General features: G+C 32.2%; 1 protein-coding gene across 1 annotated transcript in view; it reads left to right on the forward strand.

Annotated features, from left to right (window-relative positions):
- The window catches only part of KCNN2 (potassium calcium-activated channel subfamily N member 2), a 190,986-nt gene that overhangs the window by 167,595 nt on the left and 3,340 nt on the right, over window positions 1–20,051 (forward strand). The window contains exons 6-7 of the mRNA XM_051994453.1: window positions 331–441; window positions 14,419–14,546. Coding sequence (XP_051850413.1) covers window positions 331–441; window positions 14,419–14,546 — 239 coding nt within the window. The remainder of the gene's footprint in view (window positions 1–330; window positions 442–14,418; window positions 14,547–20,051) is intronic.

Consider the following 20,051-nt stretch of genomic DNA (forward strand, 5'->3'; position numbering starts at 1 on the left):
TTTTCCAAATATAGCTAGCTACATACATCTTTTTCTAATGGTAGACATGCAATATTTATAAATGTCTTTTTAATTCCCTAAAAATCATGTATAAAATAATCATACTCCCTTCATTTCATATTGAGAGTATATTATTTAGTTATTCAAACTTTACTCTCTCCATCTCTGCACAATATTTAATCACATATTCAATATTTCTACCAACATGATGTTTCAATCTACAAGCAATGTACATGACACAATGCAGTTTTTCAACATAGGTGAAGAATCTTAAGCTATGTGTGATGTTCCTGGTGATAACTCTGTGGGGTTCTCTCTTGTCATCTGCAGGGTGCTGGTTGCACTGCACTGGTGGTTGCTGTGGTTGCAAGGAAATTAGAACTTACCAAAGCTGAAAAACATGTGCATAATTTCATGATGGATACCCAGCTAACCAAAAGAGTAAGTTTATATTCCATATATCTGAAAAGAGGATTTCTTTTTTGTGAATGCTATAACTTTTAATTTGAAGTTTGCCATTAAAATCAAATGATATCATTTATAATATTCTTTTTGGAGTCAATGATCTTATTTTCAAAGAAAGAAAATCATTTGGATTAGAGAAAAAAATTATCTCATAAGCCTTGGAATTAGTATTGACTAAAGAAAAAAACCAAACCAACATTAATGATTGATAAACATCTCATATTTCCATTATTCTGCAGGTTCTCCATGTTTGAAATTTTGGTAAGAAACATAGTAGAATTTTTATATTTTTTCTTTCCATTATAATCAATAGCACTACTTACTGGTAACCATGAGTATTTGATACTTTATTAGATTAAATCATTTCTGCTGACATTTTATAATACATACCAAGGTTAAAGAAATTGAGATATAAAGATGAATTAATTACAAAGTAGTAAATGGCAATGGATTATTTTTGTTTCAAGTCTAAGGGGAAACAAAGTAAAAATTTTCACTTAGCTCTTGTGCATGTGTACACACACACACATACACACACGCACACACACATACACACACACACATATATATATGTGTGTGTGTGTATGTATAAATAAATCCAGTCCTTTTCTTTCAAAATTGCACTGCATAGTCAAGCCATACAATGTGTCCAAAAAATTTCATTATTGTTATTATTATTCCCTTAATGCCCAATATAATAAATCCAATGAAACAAAGATAATATCATGAATGTGTCATATTTATAAACTCTGAATAAATTATATCATGAAAATTATACCTAAAGTATTGTGAGGGAATTAAATACATTATAAAGCTAAAGTAAAGGGCAAAAAACGTGCAAAAACAAAAATTTTCCAAAAGGACAATCATAATTTTTTAAATTTATCAAGAGTCAGAAAACAAACATACATGTGAATTAATGCTGGTCATGGAGATGTCAAGAGTAATTGAGTTCTCAATAAGAACTGTATATGAGCATATTTAAATTCCCAAATAACATTTTGATTTCACTGATTATCTTCTTTCCTCCAATAATGGAGGATACAACTCATTCATGTCTATGTGCCCTTCATGCTCTTATCCATTTTGTACCGTAAGTTCACAAGAGGTCCATTCAATGTGATGAAGGCTTTTCTTGCTTTTCCCTGACAGTGGACCATTTTGACTGTTTACCAATTACCTTTATCTTCTCTTCCTACAATACATTTCCTTGATGAGATCCTTTACTTTCGTTCTTCTTAAAATTTCCTCATTGGTTAGGAATGTTGTAGCCCAAATACGCAGAAAGGGCATATTCAGCACATGCCATTCTATTGCATTATGTGCAGTATTTATTTTTACTTTTTAGATATTTTTTAATTAAAATTCCTCCAGCAGTTCCTGAACTATAGGCAATTCCTTGAAAGGCCAGATACATTTCTTCTGAATCCCTATACCAAAAGGCACACAAAATTAATCCCAGTGAACCATCCTTGCCACTTCAAGGGAAATCTAAATGGAATTACAAAATCACTCAAGAATAAGAAAAGGAAGGAAAAAGAAAAAGGAAGGAATACACTAAAATTGGATGTCTAATTGGTTTTAAACATTTGTTATTGTCCAGTCATTCAGTTATGTCTGACTCTTCATGACCCTATGGACCATATAGCATATTCCCTCTACTATCTCTCAAAGACTCTCCAAATTTGCATTTCATAAAATTATCCATCTTGTCCTCTGCTACCCCCTTTTTCTTTTGCCTTCAATCTTTGTTAGCATCGATCTTTTCCAGTGATTTCTGTCTTCTCATAATATGGTAAAATTTCAGTATTTGTCCTTACGATGATTATCCAGAGTATTGACTGAATTGATCTCCTTAATGTCCAAATAACTCTCAAAAGTCTTCTTTAGAACCACAACTTAAAAATGTTGATTCTCAACCTTCCTTACAGTCCAACTCTCACAATCATAATCACTGACTTTGACTAAAACAGATCTCTGTCAGCAAGTTTATGTTCTCCAAATTGCCATATTTTTCCTTCCAAGGAGTATCTTTTAATTTCATGGCTGCAATCACTATCTGCAGTAATCTTGAGTCTAAATATATAAAATGTGATAGGGCTTCCATTTCTTCCCCCTCTATTTGACAGAAAATAACAGATCCAAATGCCATTAACTTAGTTTTTTTTTTCCCATGTTAAGTTTAAGCCACCTTTTTACATTGTCCTTCACCCTCATCAAGAGGTTTCTTAATTCTTTTTCACTTTCTGCCACCAGAGTGATAATCTTCTGCATACCTGAGATCCTAGGCATTTCTCCCAGCAACCTTAATTCTGCCTTTTGATTCATCTATTCTAGCATTTTGCATGGTGTACTTTGCATATAAGTTAAATAAATAAGGTCATGATATGTTGTACTGCTTTCTCAATCTTAAACCAATTTGGTTGTTCTATGTACTGTTCTAACTATTCTCGATCTATGTGCTGCTTCTTCAGGAGACAAATAAGATTATCTGGTACTCCTATCTCTCTTTGAAGACTTGCTTCAATTTGTTGTGATCCAAATAGTCAAAGGCTTTAGGGTAGTCAGTGAAACTTAAGGAGATCTTGTTTTCTATTACTCTCTTGCTTTCACTCTAACCTAATCTAATCCAATGAATTTTGCCAGTTTGATCTCTAGTTCTCCTCTGAATCTTTGAAAACCAATCTTCACTTGTGGTAATTCTTGATTCACATATTGCTAAAGCAGTAACTTAAACATAACTTGATGGTATGTGAAATTAGTTCACTTATTTGATAGTTTGAACATTATTTTCCCCTTCTATAGGATTGGGATGTAAATGGATCTCTTCCAGTCTAGTAGCTACTGTTGAATTGTTGGGGGATTTTTTACTTTTTTTGAGTTGGATATTTAGGGCAGCCCTATAACAGCATCATCTTATATGATTTTAAATAGGTTAGCTAGAAGTCTATGACTTCCACTAAGCTTATCATTAGCAATGATTCCTATGGCCCACCTGACTTCATTCTCCAAAATGCCTGACTTTTGGGTCAGTAACCACACTATCCTGATTATCAGTGATGTAAAGCTCTTTCTTCTATAATTCTTCTGTATATTCTTGCTGGCTCCTCTTCTACTTCTGTTAAGTACCTACCAGTTTTGCCCTTTATTATGCCCATTTTTGCAGAAGACATTTCTTGGATCTTTCCAAAAATCCTGAAGAGATCTTTTGTCTTTCCTGCTGTTTTGTTTTCTTTTATATCTATGCATCAGTCATTTAAGAAAACTTTTTTTATACTCTTGCTATTTACTCTTACAATCAGTTGACTATATCTTTGCCTTTTACTTTGCTTCTTTCCTCAGGTGTTTTTAAAGCCTTATCAGATAGCCAGTTTGCTTTCTTCTCTGTTTCTTTGGGGTGTTTTTTGTAGCTTCCACCTGTGAACTTATCTATAGTTCTTCATGCTCTCTATCAATCAGACCGAATATCTAGAAACTTTTCCTCATCTCTACTATGTAGTCATAAAAAAAATTATTGAGATCATACCTATTCATTCTGATAATTTTTCCCTATATTCTTCAATTTAAGTCTAAATTTTGCAATCAGAAGCTCATTAAACATTGATTATTCAAGCTTTTTAGGCCAGCAGGAAAACCATAGCTATAAGATCCAACAGGAAAATCAAATAGAGTAGATCAGTTTAAAAGCAAAAAGGGAAAAAAATGAATATATTTGAGCTATTATTCTACCTCTAGAACAGAGGTATTTAACCCAGGATCCATAAACTTTTTTATTTAAAACTAAAAAAAAAAAAAATAAGAAAAAGTAAATTAGAAAAAGATAGAAAAGAAAATTTTTTTAAAATAATCATGTGCATAGCAGCACAACAGGAAGGGTTCAAAATATATAACAATAAATTTACACTTCAAGACAGCATATATAATAATAGAAGAGATAATTTTCCTGACTCTCCATCTTTTCTTTGCTTCCTGTAGGTGATTCTGTGCACTTTTTGCTTTTTTCTTTTTCTTCCCCTTCATTCTCCCAACTCCTCCAAGAAAGCTACAGTTAAGCATGTGTATGTGTGTGCATATATATGTGTATGTATGTCTGTCTGTATATATACCCACACTTACATCCTCACATACACACATGCCTACAAACATATATATGCATTTACACATATGTAAATATGCATCTAAACAATATTAATTATAATTATATATTATGTTATGAATATATAATTATATAATATGTATATTAAATATAATTATAACCACAATGTGGTTGGCATATAATGTAGGTTCTTTTTATTGAATTTTGAAGTTTGACTTTATCTGAGATCAATGATTATTAGTCCTATTTATTCTCTAAAAAATTCTACTCCTAACCTTTGTTATGATGTTTATGTATATATCTTATTTATTATCCTTGCTAACTCTTCTACTTTGATTGTATTCTTTAACTTGCTTTGCTGTTACTTAACCTCCTTTATCCATGGATCCCTTCCTTATCTTCTTCTTTCATCTTTCCCCTTCTTCTTTATCCCTTTCCCAATAATCTACATGCCCTGTTCCATAGTTCATAAACTTTTTTTGAAAAATTTATCTATTTCAACGTGATTGGTTTCCTTTATCAGCCCTATTTATTTAATTTTATTTTATGCATTTAAAAATAATATTTTGTGAAGAGGTCCATAGACTTTATCAGACTGCCAAAGTGGTCCATCACATACACACACATACACACACACACACACACACACACACACACACACACACATTAAAGGATCTTGCTATAAAAGAACTGTTAGGCATTGAATGAACTTGAACAAAGGGATACAGTGATACAACAGATTAGCATATAAATATTCAAATAAGAAAAAGTTATCAAAAATAATCTGTTCAACCTATAAGGAAACAAACAAAAAAAATTATTTATAATTGCCGTGAGAAAAGAGAGAGCTTGGCTAAGTGACAGTGAATAGAACAGTGGCCCTGCAGTTTGGAGATTGAGTTCTAATCTAGCTTCAAACACTTGATTCTTACTAGCTAGACCCTGGACAAGTCATTTACCCCTAATTTTCCTTGCATAAAGAAAACGGAAGAGGAAAAACATTGCCAATTTTTTTTGATAGATCCCAAAAAGGAGGGAATGTGATAAGTAGAGCTTCAGATGAAGACGATCTCTAGCAAATCCCTCAAAATGCAAAAGTCTCCAATATGTGTCCTAGATGAAGTCTATCACATGTGTTTCTAAATAGCATTTAACTAATTAACAAAAATTAGTTTTTATAAAAGATTATTTACTGAAAAGTTATGGCAAGGACCACAGTAAAAAAAAAACTACTCTTTTTCCTCTTTCAATACCCATCTACTCATCATCCAAAAAACATGCCCACTTAGTTCCTGAAGAGAGTAAATTCAGATATAAAGTGGTTGCTGCAAAACAATCATCCCCAATTAGGGGGAAGAAATATACTTCTTGGTCCTTTGAGTCATTTTCTCCCTTTACAGAATCACTACCACATTCACTTCTGTAAATGAGTTTGCCAATGGACAAGTCAATTCTGTTGCTCAGCTGCTCTGGTTCCTTATGGGACTGGTCAAGCAGGTTATCTCCAGGACTGCTGCATGGTCTCCTTACCAGGCTCAGTTGAGACTACCACTGACTTCAAGATTTGAGTTTCAGATGACTTTGAAGGATCTGTCCTCACCATTTGTCTGAGTGCACTTCTTGATGGAATTTACAATATTGCTGGATGCCTGGTGTCCACTTCTTAGGATAAGCATTAATCTCAGATCAAGGACACACAAGAGTGCCATTCCAAAGGCAAGTGCATGCTAAGCAAGAAGAAAACACAGGCAAAACTGTTGCTCTTCTTTCACCAAGAGATTTACAACAGTTCTTTCTCCACAAAAGCCATCAGGAAAGAGAACAAGAGATCTCAAATTTTTTAATCTTGCAAAAAAATTATTTTCTATTGTGAAAAAATCCTTCCACTCCTAGACAATGATTCTAAGACTCTTCTAAGACTGATAACTAGAATTTCTGTTGTTGCCGGCATCCAAATGTTTTCCAGAGATTATCACATGCACAATTACAGCAAAAGTCAATTTAAAGGTTTTTGGTCACCATTTATTTAGCCAATGGGAAACAGAGGATACCTCTGAAGAGAGTAAAAGCTCCTCTTCATTATATTTGCCTGAAAGGATTCTCATCAAACCTTCATTTGGGTTTGAACCAACCAGCATTCATCACAAATGCCCTCAAAATATTGTGTCTTCAGGTGCATCCTTATATAATGGACAGCAACCTATTGTGCAAGAATCTAGGGACCTCCAGAAAATTATAACTCAATGAAATACCTAGGCAGAATATTTCAAGAAATCATAAAAGAAAACTGTGTGTTGGAAACAAAGGACTAAGAAAAATAGAAAGAATAGCAATGCCTAGCAGTTCCAAACATAACACAGTGAAGAATGTGATGGCTAAAATCTTGAGTGTTCAAATCAAAATTACTACAAGGAACCAAAAAGAAAGTTCTCATTCATATAAGCTACCATGATCAAGATCATATAGAAGAAAATATTATAAAAGAAAAAATCTTAAAATGTAAACATTCTAAAAGGCAAAAGATAAGGTTTTAAAACAGAGAATAACACCTTGAAAAATCGTGCTACCCTGTAGAGGGGAAATAGGAATTTTAAAAGAGTAGAGAGCTTTTAATCATTATAGAAGAAAAGATCATAACTCAGCAGAAACTGAGAAATAGAAATGTAGGAGTTAAAAGAAACCTAAAATGGTAAATACGTTTGAGCAATTGGAAGAAGATAAACTGTGAAGAAGTATTTCAAAAACACAAGGCCTAGAGGTGGGTTTGTTGAAGAGGGGAAAGAAGAGATAGGGAAAATGGCATGTAATAGAGAAGAATTGAGGAAGAAGAGAGAAGTTACTAATTTGCATAATAAAAATACTTGAGAAGAAAGGTATACAAATGTGAAGGAGTAGGAAGAGGAACAGGATTCTCCTGAACTCACTCTTCTCTGAAACAGGCAAAATAATTTTTTAAAAAACATGTTCATGGTATAGAAATACATTAAACTAATCAAGGAAACAGATGGTATCAGAAGAGAGGGGGAGGAACAAGAGGAGGCCAAGAATCCTTGAAGGAATAGTCATAAACAAAATAAACTTCAACTGCAGAGGCTTGATCATAAAAGGAATATTAAAAAAGAAAGGTATAAGAACTAGAGATCAGGGTCAGAGCTTGGCAAAGAGAAGAGCCACAGAGGAGTGAACAGATTGGACAATTTTATTTTGCCAGTGGTGATTAGATTCCTCTTTAAAAGAGGGGAAAGTATAGGAAGATGGAAGAAAATATATAATTGGCAATTTTAACAGTGAACATAAATAGAATGAAATCACCCTTTAAATGACAGGGCAGCAAAATGGATTTGAAAGTGGTATCTAATAACATATTATAACATTTACAAAAAGACTTGAAGCAAAGAATCACTATGAAATTGAGAGGCTATACTGGAATTTATTATTATTCTTTAGGTCAAAAATGTAAGGATAGCAATTATAGGGAAAAATGGACATTGTTAAAAGAGATAAACAGAAAAATTATTATCCTTAAAGGCAGCAGACAGAATGATATAACATCAATACTACACACATATATAAATACATAATTGTATTTATATGTATATATATGCATATATCTATGGACCATAGCATATAAGTACTTAAATAATAAATTAATTGAACTAAAGAGAGAAATAGGTAGCAAAAGTCATTGGAAATGTAATATACTCTTTCAGATCTAGACAAGTCCAACAAAAATAAAAATAAGAAAGCCATTAAGGACCTGAATACAATATTAGAAAACTTGGATTATGACAGATTTCTGATAATTAGCCAATAAGAATTGACAACCCCAAAAAATTGCAAGTAAGATGATATCACTCTGATGGCAAAAGGTAAAAAGGAATTAATAAGTTCTTGATGACTATGAAAGAGGAGAGCATAAAAAAACTGGCATGAAGATTAACATAAAAAAACCCTAAATTCATGGCAGCTGATTCCATCACTTCCTGGCAAAGAGAAGGACAAGATATGGAAGCAATGTCAATTTTGCATTTTAGGACTCAAAGATGATGGTAAATTGCATCTTTATCCGTGAAATTTCTTTTTTTTTTTTTCGTCTGTTGTGAATTCTCCCCTTTCCTTTTTTTTTTTAAATAATTTTTTTATTGACAGAACCCATGCCAGGGTAATTTTTTACAACATTATCCCTTGCACTCACTTCTGTTCCGATTTTTCCCTCCCTCCCTCTACCCCCTCCCCCAGATGACAAGTAGTCCTATACATCTTAAATAGGTTACAGTATATCCTAGACACAATATATGTGTGCAGAACCGAACAGTTCTCTTGTTGCATAGGGAGAATTGGATTCAGAAAGTATAAATAACCCAGGAAGAAAAACAAAAATGCAAGAAGTTTACATTCATTTCCCAGTGTTCTTTCTTTGAGTGTAGCTGCTTCTGTATATCCTTGATCAATTGAAACTGAGTTAGATCTTCTCTTTGTTGAAGAAATCCACTTCCATCAGAATACATCCTCATACTGGAGGTTGAGGTATATAATGATTTCCTGGTTCTGCTCATTTCATTAGCATCAGTTCATGTAAGTCTCACCAATCTTCTCTGTATTCATCCTGCTGGTCATTTTTAACAGAACAATAATATTCCATAACATTCATATACCACAATTTACTCAACCATTCTCCAATTGATGGGCATCCATCCAGCTTCTAGACACTTGCAAACAGGGCTGCCACAAACATTTTTAGCTATGAAATTTTTTTTTAAAAATTGCTCCTTTGAAGGAAAGTTATGGTAAATCTGTCCAACATACTAAAAATTAGAAACATCACTTTGCCAACAGAATCCATGTAGTCAAAGCTATGGTTTTTCCCACAGATTTCACAGTATGGTTGTGAGAGTTGGAATGAAAGGAAGGCTGAGTGTCACAGAATCAACACTTTTGAATTGTGGCGCTAGAAAAGACTTTTAATAGTTCCATGGATGTCAAGTGATCAATTCAATCAATATTTAAAATAGTTCAGATTATTTACTAAAAGGTCAAATATTGAAACTGAAGCTTAAATACTTTGACTATATGATGACAAGCAGAACTCATTGAAAAGGACTCTGATGATGGGAAAGATTGAAGGCAAAAGGAGAAGGAGATGAGATGAATATATAGTGGCATGAAAACAATAAACATGAAAGTGGACAGATTTTGAAAGATAGAGGGAAGAAGGGCTGGCATTCTATGGTCCATAGGATCATGAAGATTGGACATGACTGAATGACTGAACAAAAAAAATCACAAAAGCTTTGTTTAAAAAAAATAGAAAAAAGCAGAAATAAGAAATACTTCCTTGACTGATCATAGTAAAATAAAAACATAGTAAAGATTATTTGAAGAAAAAATCAGAAGCAAATGGAAAATACATATTTTCATGCTCAAAATAGATCAAATAAGAAAAAGTGGGTAATTTGGAACTGTACTTCAAAAGTCACTAAACAGTGCATATCCTTTGGCACATCACTACTTGGCTTAATACTCTAAAGAAAACAAAAAAAGTGGAGTGGGATGCATATGTACAAAATTTTTCACGACAATACTTTTTGTTACAGCAAAAACTGGAAGCAAAGTGAGTGTCCATCAACTGGGAAATGGCTGAATAAACAATTGTATATTGCCATGGTAGAATTATATTATGCTATAAGAAGTGATTAATATAAGGGTCCCAGAAAATCTGGGAGGTTGAATATGAATTGATGCAGAATGAAGTGCACAAAAACAAAAGAGCCAATTCTTATATAATTATTTCAACATTTTAAAAGAAAGAAACCATGAAAAAAATTAAAGCCTCTAGTTAATCAATGTAAGGGGAAAAAACTGTCTGTATGACATGCCTTTACTCTCTCCTACTTACTGTTCTTCCCTTTGAAATTTGACTTCCATTTTCATGATTCAAATGAATCTGATCTCTCCAGAGGTAGCAATGATTTCTTAATTGCTAAAACTGATGTTCTTTTTTCTAGTTGTCTGTCTTCTCAGCCCATCAGTCTATCTAACTGAATATTCTCTCCTATCTGTGACCATAGTTTCTCTTAGTTGTTCTTCTGCTTGTATGGCCTTTCCTTCTCAATATCTTTTGAAGGTTTATTACATATCTATATATGTAATATATATTCCTAACTGTAAACATTCCCCGAATGTCCTTTCCCCTCTTCTTTTCTCTGTCTACACTCTCTTGGTAAATCCATCAGTTACCATGAGTTTATCTATTATCTCTATGCAGATAACTCACATAGAGAAAGAGAGCTCCATTTTCTATCCTGAGTTTCACTTATATTTTCATGAACTGAAAATTGGACATTTCAAACTAGATATCCCAGAATCATCATAAATACGTATTCAAAATGTAAATTAACTTTGGCTCTCTTCTGAGCTTCCCTATGTTTTCTTTTTTGCTGGGATTGGGGTTAATTGACTTGCCCAGGGTCACACAACTATGAAGTGTTAAGTGTCTGGGGCCAGATTTGAACTCAGGTCCTCCTGACTTCAGGGTTGGTGCTCTAACCACTGTGCCATCTAGCTGTCCCACTTTCCCACTTCTTTTGAAGACCTACTCATCCTGGCTCATATATTTGATATTGTCCTTAAAACCTCACTCTCTGTTATGCCACAAAGCCAATCAATCATAATCTTGTTTCTACCTCAATCCGCAACATTTCTTACATCTAATGTGCTCTCTTCATTTACAAATCTTGTACTTTTAATTAAGTCTCCAAGCAGTTCTAACAAGTCATTGCAAGAGCCTCTCTCTTGTCACACTTATCTCAAGTCTCTCATGATTCTAATGCCATGGTCCTCTTGGAGAAAGAAGGATAAGCAACAAAAATAACTCACTACTCTAGTGCATCCTATATTCTACTTCCAAAATATTTTTCCTTAAGCATAGATCTGTCCATGTGACTCCCCTAACCAATCAAATCCAATGGCTTCCATTGCCTCTAAGACAAGAGTTCTTAACCCAGAGTCTGTGAATTTTTTAATACTATTTTGATAACGGTATTTCAATATAATGGCTCCCTTTGTAATATTAAGAATTTTTTAAACTTTTTTTCCCAATAGTATTTTATTTTTCCAAATACATGTAAGGGTAGTTTTCAGGATTCATTTTAATAAGATTTTGCATTTCAAAATTTTCACTTTCTTTCCTTTACCTTCCCCCTACCCAAGACAGCAAGCAATCTGATATAGGTTATTATACATATATAATCCTTTTAAATATATTTCCATATTTGTCATGTTATGCAAGGAAAATAAGAACAAAAGAGAAAAAATCATGAGAAAGAAAAAGCAGATTAAGAAAAGTTGAAAATATTATACTTTGATCCACATTCAGTCTCCACAGTTTTCTCTCTGGATGCAGATGGCATTTTCTATCCCAAGTCTGTTGGTATTGTCTTGGACCACTGCATTGCTGAGAAAAGATAAGTTGATCGTCACATAATCTTGTTGTTACTATGTACAATGTTCTTCTGTTTCTGCTCACTTCACTTAGCATCAGTTCATATAAGTCTTTCCAGGCTTTTCTGAAATCATTTCTTATAGAACAATAATATTCCACTTATGTATGTTATCTTATCTTATGCATTTTGAAACTATTCTGTAAAGAAGTCTACAGACTTCAACAGACTGCTATACACAAAAAAAATGTGAAGAACCTTTGCTCTAGAATAAAATATAAATTATTCTATTTCATTTTTAAAGCCTTATACAAGCTGGTCCCAATTTATCTTTCAAGCCTTATTGGATTTGATTCCTCCTCCCACACACTGAAATCCAGCCAAACTACCCTTCTTAAGGTTCCTCACATATGACATTGCATCTCCTATCTTTGTGCCTTTGCCCTACCCATCCTCCCTACACATACTCCATCCTTTACCCTATGCCTTTAATGCATTCCCTCCTAAGCTCTGCCTGAAGGACCATCTTCTGCATGAAATCTTTCCTAATCATTTCACCTGATACTGTTCTCTCTCCCAAACTACTTTGTATTTAACTTATTTGTATATATTCATATTTATTCAGTCTACATTTATGCCACACATATTTGTAGATATACTTTTGTCTCACCATTAAATGGAAAGTTCATGCAAAGAATTTTTTCATTCTTTGTTCAAATATCTCTGGCAATTAGCATAGTGCCTAGCACTGCCTTAATAAGATCTTTTTGAATACTGATTGTTATTCAGTAATTATAACTTCATGTCATCTAAAAATCTGATAAGCATATCATCTACGAGATGCAAGAAGTTTGTGCTGAGATATAATAATTAATCTTAAAGCTAATTTTAAAAAGAGGATTATTTCCCAACTACTTTTTAAAAACAACAAACTAATCATTTCCTAACACTAGTACCTGCAAAATAATATAAAATGATTACTGATCTATTCACCAGCAGGGGTAGGGAAGTTATTGTATGCTTTGGGTTCTTTGTCACTGTGGAAAAAGATAAATTGATCCTGAGAAACAATATCCTTTTAAGATTGATTATTTACATTTTAGAATGATAAATGTTAGAGGTATAAGGGATGCTAAACATTATTTAGTCCATTCACTTATAAACAGACCTAGGTACATAAAGTGGATTGCTAGCTAGTTAGTGATAGGCAGGATTCAGTCACATTTCTCTTGATTTCCTAGTTCCCTTTCATGTATATCATACTACCTTCCTTAAAAGGCAGTTTTCCAACTTCAAGTTACCACTTTACTACCATCCTTCCATATGGGAAAGTTCATTGTTCTTTGCATCCAATACACTGACTTTTAACTTTTAACACAGATCAACAATAATGATTAACAAATTCAGAAAACTCGAGGATTTACAACTGGAAATATCTAGAGACTAACCAGTACAATGCTCTCAATTTGACAAGTTAAAAAAAGTTGAAAGTCCAGAGAAATGATGTGATTTGTCCAAAGATACACAACTCCTAAGTAGCAATGGCAAAACTGGATCTATATAAGACACCTGGATAAGAGCAGAATTATTCAACAAAATTAATGAATTTACATAATTAACATAAAGCCACACACTTGGATATTAAGAAATAATCTGAGAGCAAATACACACTGAGATTAATGACATAAACTTTCCTTTTTGGTCATAATTTCTGAAGACTTTGATAAAAAATAATTGATTTGTTGTCACTAATAAAGCATAAAAGAATATTTAGAATGTTATTTTACATTCAAGGAAAATGATCATTTGTGTCATACACTAGACTCCAATAGTGTGTTTTTTTTTTGAAGGAGATAATTGACATGGGAAAACAGTCATAATACAAGGCAGAAATAATTTCTTGATAAAGAATGTAAAGAGAATTAAAAGGATTGAGGTTTTTGAGGAAACACCAACAAGGGAACAACAAAAATGGTAGAATACAAATATGAGATATCTCTAGCTAATATAAATAGAATCAGGACACTTTGATTTGAATCTGGGTTTGCCACTTAATATCTTTGCCACTTAATACCTTTACATCAGTGGGGGCCTAAGTTCCTTCATCCATAAAACAAAGTGATCCCACATAAATCATATGATCATTAGAGCCCTCTCCAGTTCTCGTCCCTATGATCTAATAGTAGTTAATATGTCTTCAACACTCTAAAACAAAAAGGCTTTCCAGTGATGCATGGGTACATGAGAAAGGATACATGAAAATTCCTCTCTGTTTCTGTGCATTGTTTTGCATGCAATAGTAGATTTGTTAGCAGATTTAATCCATCACAATGATTTTGATGAACAAGGTCCTCCTAGAAAAGTAGTAGAAGATTCAGGTATTGATTTTATGAACTTGATCTTTTTCTTTTTATATAGGTGAAAAATGCAGCTGCCAATGTACTCAGGGAAACATGGCTAATTTACAAAAATACAAAGCTGGTAAAAAAAATAGATCATTCAAGAGTAAGAAAACATCAGCGTAAATTCTTACAAGCAATTCATCAGTAAGTAGTAATTTTTCTCCCATTCTGCTCTTATATCTGTGGATTTATATTAGAGGAAAATTTCCAGAGGGTATTAAATGGCAAAGTAATGTTTTTTTTAAGATATGAAGATTTTTAAACACCACATAATTTGTAAATTCCTTGCATATTTGAGAAATTACATACATAATACATCATCAATAAAATTAATTGGTAGGAATGAAAATTTGATTTATTAGTAGATGCTTAACTTAAGACTCTATTTCATATGTTACACACTTTCAAATTATTGCTATAGCTATTGTTGAGAGTTTGTTGCATAACAAAGCATATGAATCTTTGTCATTTGCTCTTTGAGATTTAGACTGGTTCTAAAAAATATCCGACATCTGCATAAAAGCAGAAATCTTCAATATATTTTCTGAATTTAACATTATACACAAAATACCAAATACTTAAATATTAAGAAATATTTACATAACTAAGTTTTTCAGTTCCCTTACACATTGTGATCTTAACATATGGTTCTATAGCCTTGAATTCTTTCTATTAGTAATATCTTACTCTTAATGCTGATGTTAAAGAGAATGATTATATGATGTTATATTTTCTTATTTCATAACACATCAAATTTCAAGAAAGAAATACATATACAATATGGTTTTATATTTGGAGGCATTGGTTTTTAGGACTCAGGACCTTTCCATTCCAAGGCTAGATGCATCGTTAATATGTGTATTTTTTCTGGGGATATTTACTATTATCATTTTATTAACTTTTGCCTCATTACATCCTCAAGAAGTGGGACTAGATATGGTTTTTTTTAACCTCCCAAGATAATTTGTTTCACAAAAAATCGCATTGTCTTTTATAATGTTAACATGCAAGCAAATAATTGAAGAAAAAGATCTCTTGATAACTAGTCTCTTGCTCTGTTCAAGATATTAGACCTTTGTGTCTCCTTAAATCTAAAATATTGTATCAAACAGAACAAACTTTTGGAAGTTTCTTCTGATTATTTTCAATAATTTATCTAACCAACACAGTATCATTAAAATTTTGTTGGAATTTTACAATTCACTCACTTCTTGTATACCTACCACTTACTCTTTCCCATAAATTTGTGTGTTTTTATCTGTTCAATCATTTTTTTCTGTTGACTGTATATGTTAGTTTATGTGTTTCAAGAACAGATAGTTCCAATATATTTTTGTTCTTATAGGTATATGCATCACCAGTGCATGTATTGAACAAAGTATGTTCATATATATTGTAAAGCAAATATCTATATGGGTGGGAGAAAGTCTGTTGCCAAGTCTTTTTGATCTACTTTTATAATATCTCTTACTTCTTTCCTGACACTGCCACTACTCTGGTCCAGTCCCCCATCATCTGACACCTGTCCTGTTGTATTACTTTGCTCATTATTCTTCCTTTCTTAAGTCTCTCCCCACTCTAATCATCATCTACTAAGTTATCAAATTGATCTTCTTAAAACACATTTGACCATGTCATGCTGGCTCCCATTCAATAAATTTCAGTGGTTCCTTCTTGCCTCCAAAATCAAATATAAAATTCTCTCTTTGATTTTTAAATGCCTTCATAACTTGCCTCCCCTCTACCTTTCTTGTCTTCTTATACTTGTATTCCACGATCCAATGACAGTAGCCTTCTTGCTCTTTCTAGTCCAAAACATTCCATTTCCTAACTGAGAATTTTTATCAACCCAACTTGGAATTCTCTCCTGGCTTCCTTCCCTAGTCTCCTTAAAATCCCTTATAAAATCCTACTTTGCACAAGAAGCCTTGCCAAATTTCCCTTATTTTTAATGCCTTCCCTTTAGGAGATTTATCCAGACTTTAATGTGTATATATTATTTCTACATGGCATGTTATCTACCTAAATAGACTATGACCTCCTTCAGAATAGGGACTGGCTTTTGTTTTGGTTTGGTTTCTTTGCCTTTCTTTGTATCCCCAGCACTTAGCACAGTGCCTGGCTCATAGTAAGTTCTAAAAATACTTGTTGACTGACTGACAGATTAGAGCATACGAAGATGCAGAGACAGGTCTGGAGAGGTAAGTATTAGTATTGTGTGAATAGTGAATACAAATTGATTTTGTACATGGATGGATATTATAAATAAATGTATGTATGTTATATTTACATGTATAGATGTGATTTCATATAAGCCAAAATACATAAAATAAAAACTTTGTAAAGCATAATCCCAAATATATTAACAAATATTAAAACTATTTTAATGGTATTATGATATGCCATATTTGTGTTAAAATGAACTGAAGGAACACATGTTATCAGATATTGTCTATACTGCTGTTTCTCCAGCAATATGAATTTACATTTTGAACTTTGACTTGAATCAATTTTCAATAACAACAAATCTCATTTTACTGACCAATAATGTGATAGACCTGTGCGTATTGTTTTTAAGAAAACTATATTTTCAAATGTTCGATAGTGTGTTTATAAGTTTGTGTCATATAAGTTTATTCTGATAATACATAATCTTAATCTTATTTTACTTGAAGTTTAGAAAATTTTTTAAAAGCGCATAGGGCTCGATTCTTATGGCAAGGTCTTTGATAGATTTATACCATTCAGACACAGTGAGAATTTTTTATTTAGACTTTGATAGTTGAATGAATATTGAAAATTAATTTGTTTGATAGAGTTCTGGTTTTTGTTGTTTTGTATTTCCTCCAGGGAGCTTTACTTACTAATTTTTGGTAAATCTAATGGTTTTTGTTTAATCTATCCTCTTCTACTTCCCTTCTCATTTTTCCTCTTCCTCAACCTGGAGCTATTAGATTCAGAATGTTTTTATTCTTTCCATTGTGATTTTGGCTTTAAAATTTATCATTTTATGATCCTTCTTGTAAGCTTATTGGTAATGCAAACCTTTCCCATAGATAACAGGAGATGGATAGATAGATATTTGAATAGATCCATCCATCCATCTATCTATCTAATATGTAGATATTAAATAGATACATAGAAGAATATATATTCATAAAATAGGTCTTGATTATCTTCTCTCACAAAACCAAACTTCTGAAGAATCCAAAATGAAATAAGAAGTATTTCAAAAGTAAAATTCAATTTCTGTGATTATTTAAAATCTGTTCCTATTCAAATCACATATCAGTAGAGATTGCCTTTGATTCAAAATATTTCATACTATTGTTTCTAATATCAATTCATGCATAAAAGATACCAAGACATTTTTATTTTTAAATTTCTTTGTTATGAATGAAAATTAGATAATTATTTTCCATTTTCAGCCCCACTTATCTTGAATCATCACTATTACTGTGTATATAACCAGAACTTTGAGGAGAATTTGCTGCCTGGAGGGAGGTTATGGGGTTGGGGGACAACAATGTAGAAAAACTGATGGGGTGAAAAAATAAGCACTAGGATTATTCTAAAGAGTTTTGGTGAAACATATGAACCTACAGAATTAGTGCAGGACCTTCCAGCTGGTGAATCGAGCCCCCTGTGTCCATCTGAACACCATTCTATGTTCTTTTGTTCCAATATATTTTACAGTTTCTTTTCTTTTGTTTTGTCTTTTTATTTCAACAAAATGAAAATAGAGCTCGGAAGTAAGTTGTATGAGCTGCTCTGCTCAACATTTGCAGAATTTACTACCGTCTGCATGCAACCAGCAGATCCTTTATTTGTGAATTTCAGTAGTCTGATTGCTACCATAGAAATGTGATCCAAATTCATGGTCTTTTTTCTGTGATAAGTGAAGTTCACAAGGAAGGACTCAGTATATTTCTTACTCTTTTCCCCCCTCTCCTCCCTTTTTTAACTTTGAGGGGAAAAACCCACAACACACAAACACTGCATGTTATCTTTTATTCTGGCAGCTGCAGCTAAAATAAGACCATTTCCCATTAGATCTTTATAATGACAATTAAGAAAAAAACAAACCAGGAAGCCATTCCAGGTTAAGAGAATTTAATATTTTAAATAAAGAAAAGTTCAGTTCAGGCAAATATATATAATTTTATCTTAACCTTTCTAAACTCTGTGAGAAAACCATGATGGGCAAAATTCTACTTTGAGATATAAGTATAATATAATTGCTTAAGGCATCAACCAGGCACCATCTCTTGGTATGTAAAATACTTAACTGATGCTTTCTATGATTTTTCCCTGATCTGAAGGGCATAATTTTCCACCCCCTCAAGATAACTTCAAAAATGTAAACATTTATCTTTGTATCTAAAGCCATATTGACATTCTAGTTCTGTTATAAAACTTTATAAGTGAAGAGAGCTAAGATAATGATAGTGGTGGTGGTGGTTATGGTGGTGGTGTTGATGATGATGATGATGATAATGATGATGATAGAAAATAATATCAGTAGCCACAGTGATTTAATATTCTGGAAAGTACTTTCTTTATATATATTTATATTTGATTTTAGGAAATATGCAATCTAACTCATTATACAAATGAGGATACAGTTTATTCAGAGTTAGGGGAAAAGATAAAATGGTAGTTCTGGTTTCTATATTGCTTGTCTAGCATATCATAGTATATATCTATAATAAACATACAAATTTAGTATTTTTAAAAGGTGTCTATAAACTTATTATGTAAAAACTATCACACTGATACATGGCATTTAAGGGGAAATGATCCTTTGGAATCTTCTGTTTAGGACCAAAGCTCTTAATATTTTTTGGTGTCATGACAGTCTGGTGAAGCTTAAGGACACCTTCTCAAAATAATATTTTAAATACCTAACATATGTAGGCTTACAAAGGTAACAAATTTTACTGAAATATGGTATCAAAATATGTTTTAAGAAGTTTACAGAACTCAAGTTAAGAATTTGTAGTTTAGGAATTAATTTATAACATTCCATCTTTAATCTTTTTTAATGAAAAAGTATACCATATAGTATAATTTCAATTTCTTATGCTCTCCAAGAAAAGTAAGATAAATAATCTAAAATTATTATAGATTGAAAGAACAAAGAACAAATTGCAATAATGTGGCAGCTCTAGTGACACATGGGTTATAGTGGTTTCAAAGAAATTAAAGATTTGAAGAAATTTCCCCTGTAATTCTTGCCCTAAAAGTTAAAGGATCTTCCTGTATACTTATGTAACTAGCTTAATACAATTATTTAAGTAGTTTAAAATGCTCATTTTAAATTATTGAGCTTCTAAACATCAATTTTGATGATGGCTTTTTAAAAGTAATTTTTATTTTAGGAGTAGCTCTGCTTGATCTACTAATTTTTTAGAGCACATTATACTTACACTTTTTGAAGTATAACAGATCTAATTTGTAACTCGTTCTTTGAAATGCCAAGAATGATGGTGTTGGAGAGGTTGTACCAAGTAATAATTTTCCCATAAGTAATATACAATGTAAGTCAATTTTAACCCATCATTTGGAAAAAAAAGTTTCATTTTTTCATTTTTGCTTTAAGGTATACATAATGTAAGATTGAGAGAATATTGCATTTATTTTTTAAAA

Source organism: Antechinus flavipes, chromosome 1, assembly GCF_016432865.1.
Source record: "Antechinus flavipes isolate AdamAnt ecotype Samford, QLD, Australia chromosome 1, AdamAnt_v2, whole genome shotgun sequence".
Taxonomy (NCBI): Eukaryota; Metazoa; Chordata; class Mammalia; order Dasyuromorphia; family Dasyuridae; genus Antechinus; species Antechinus flavipes.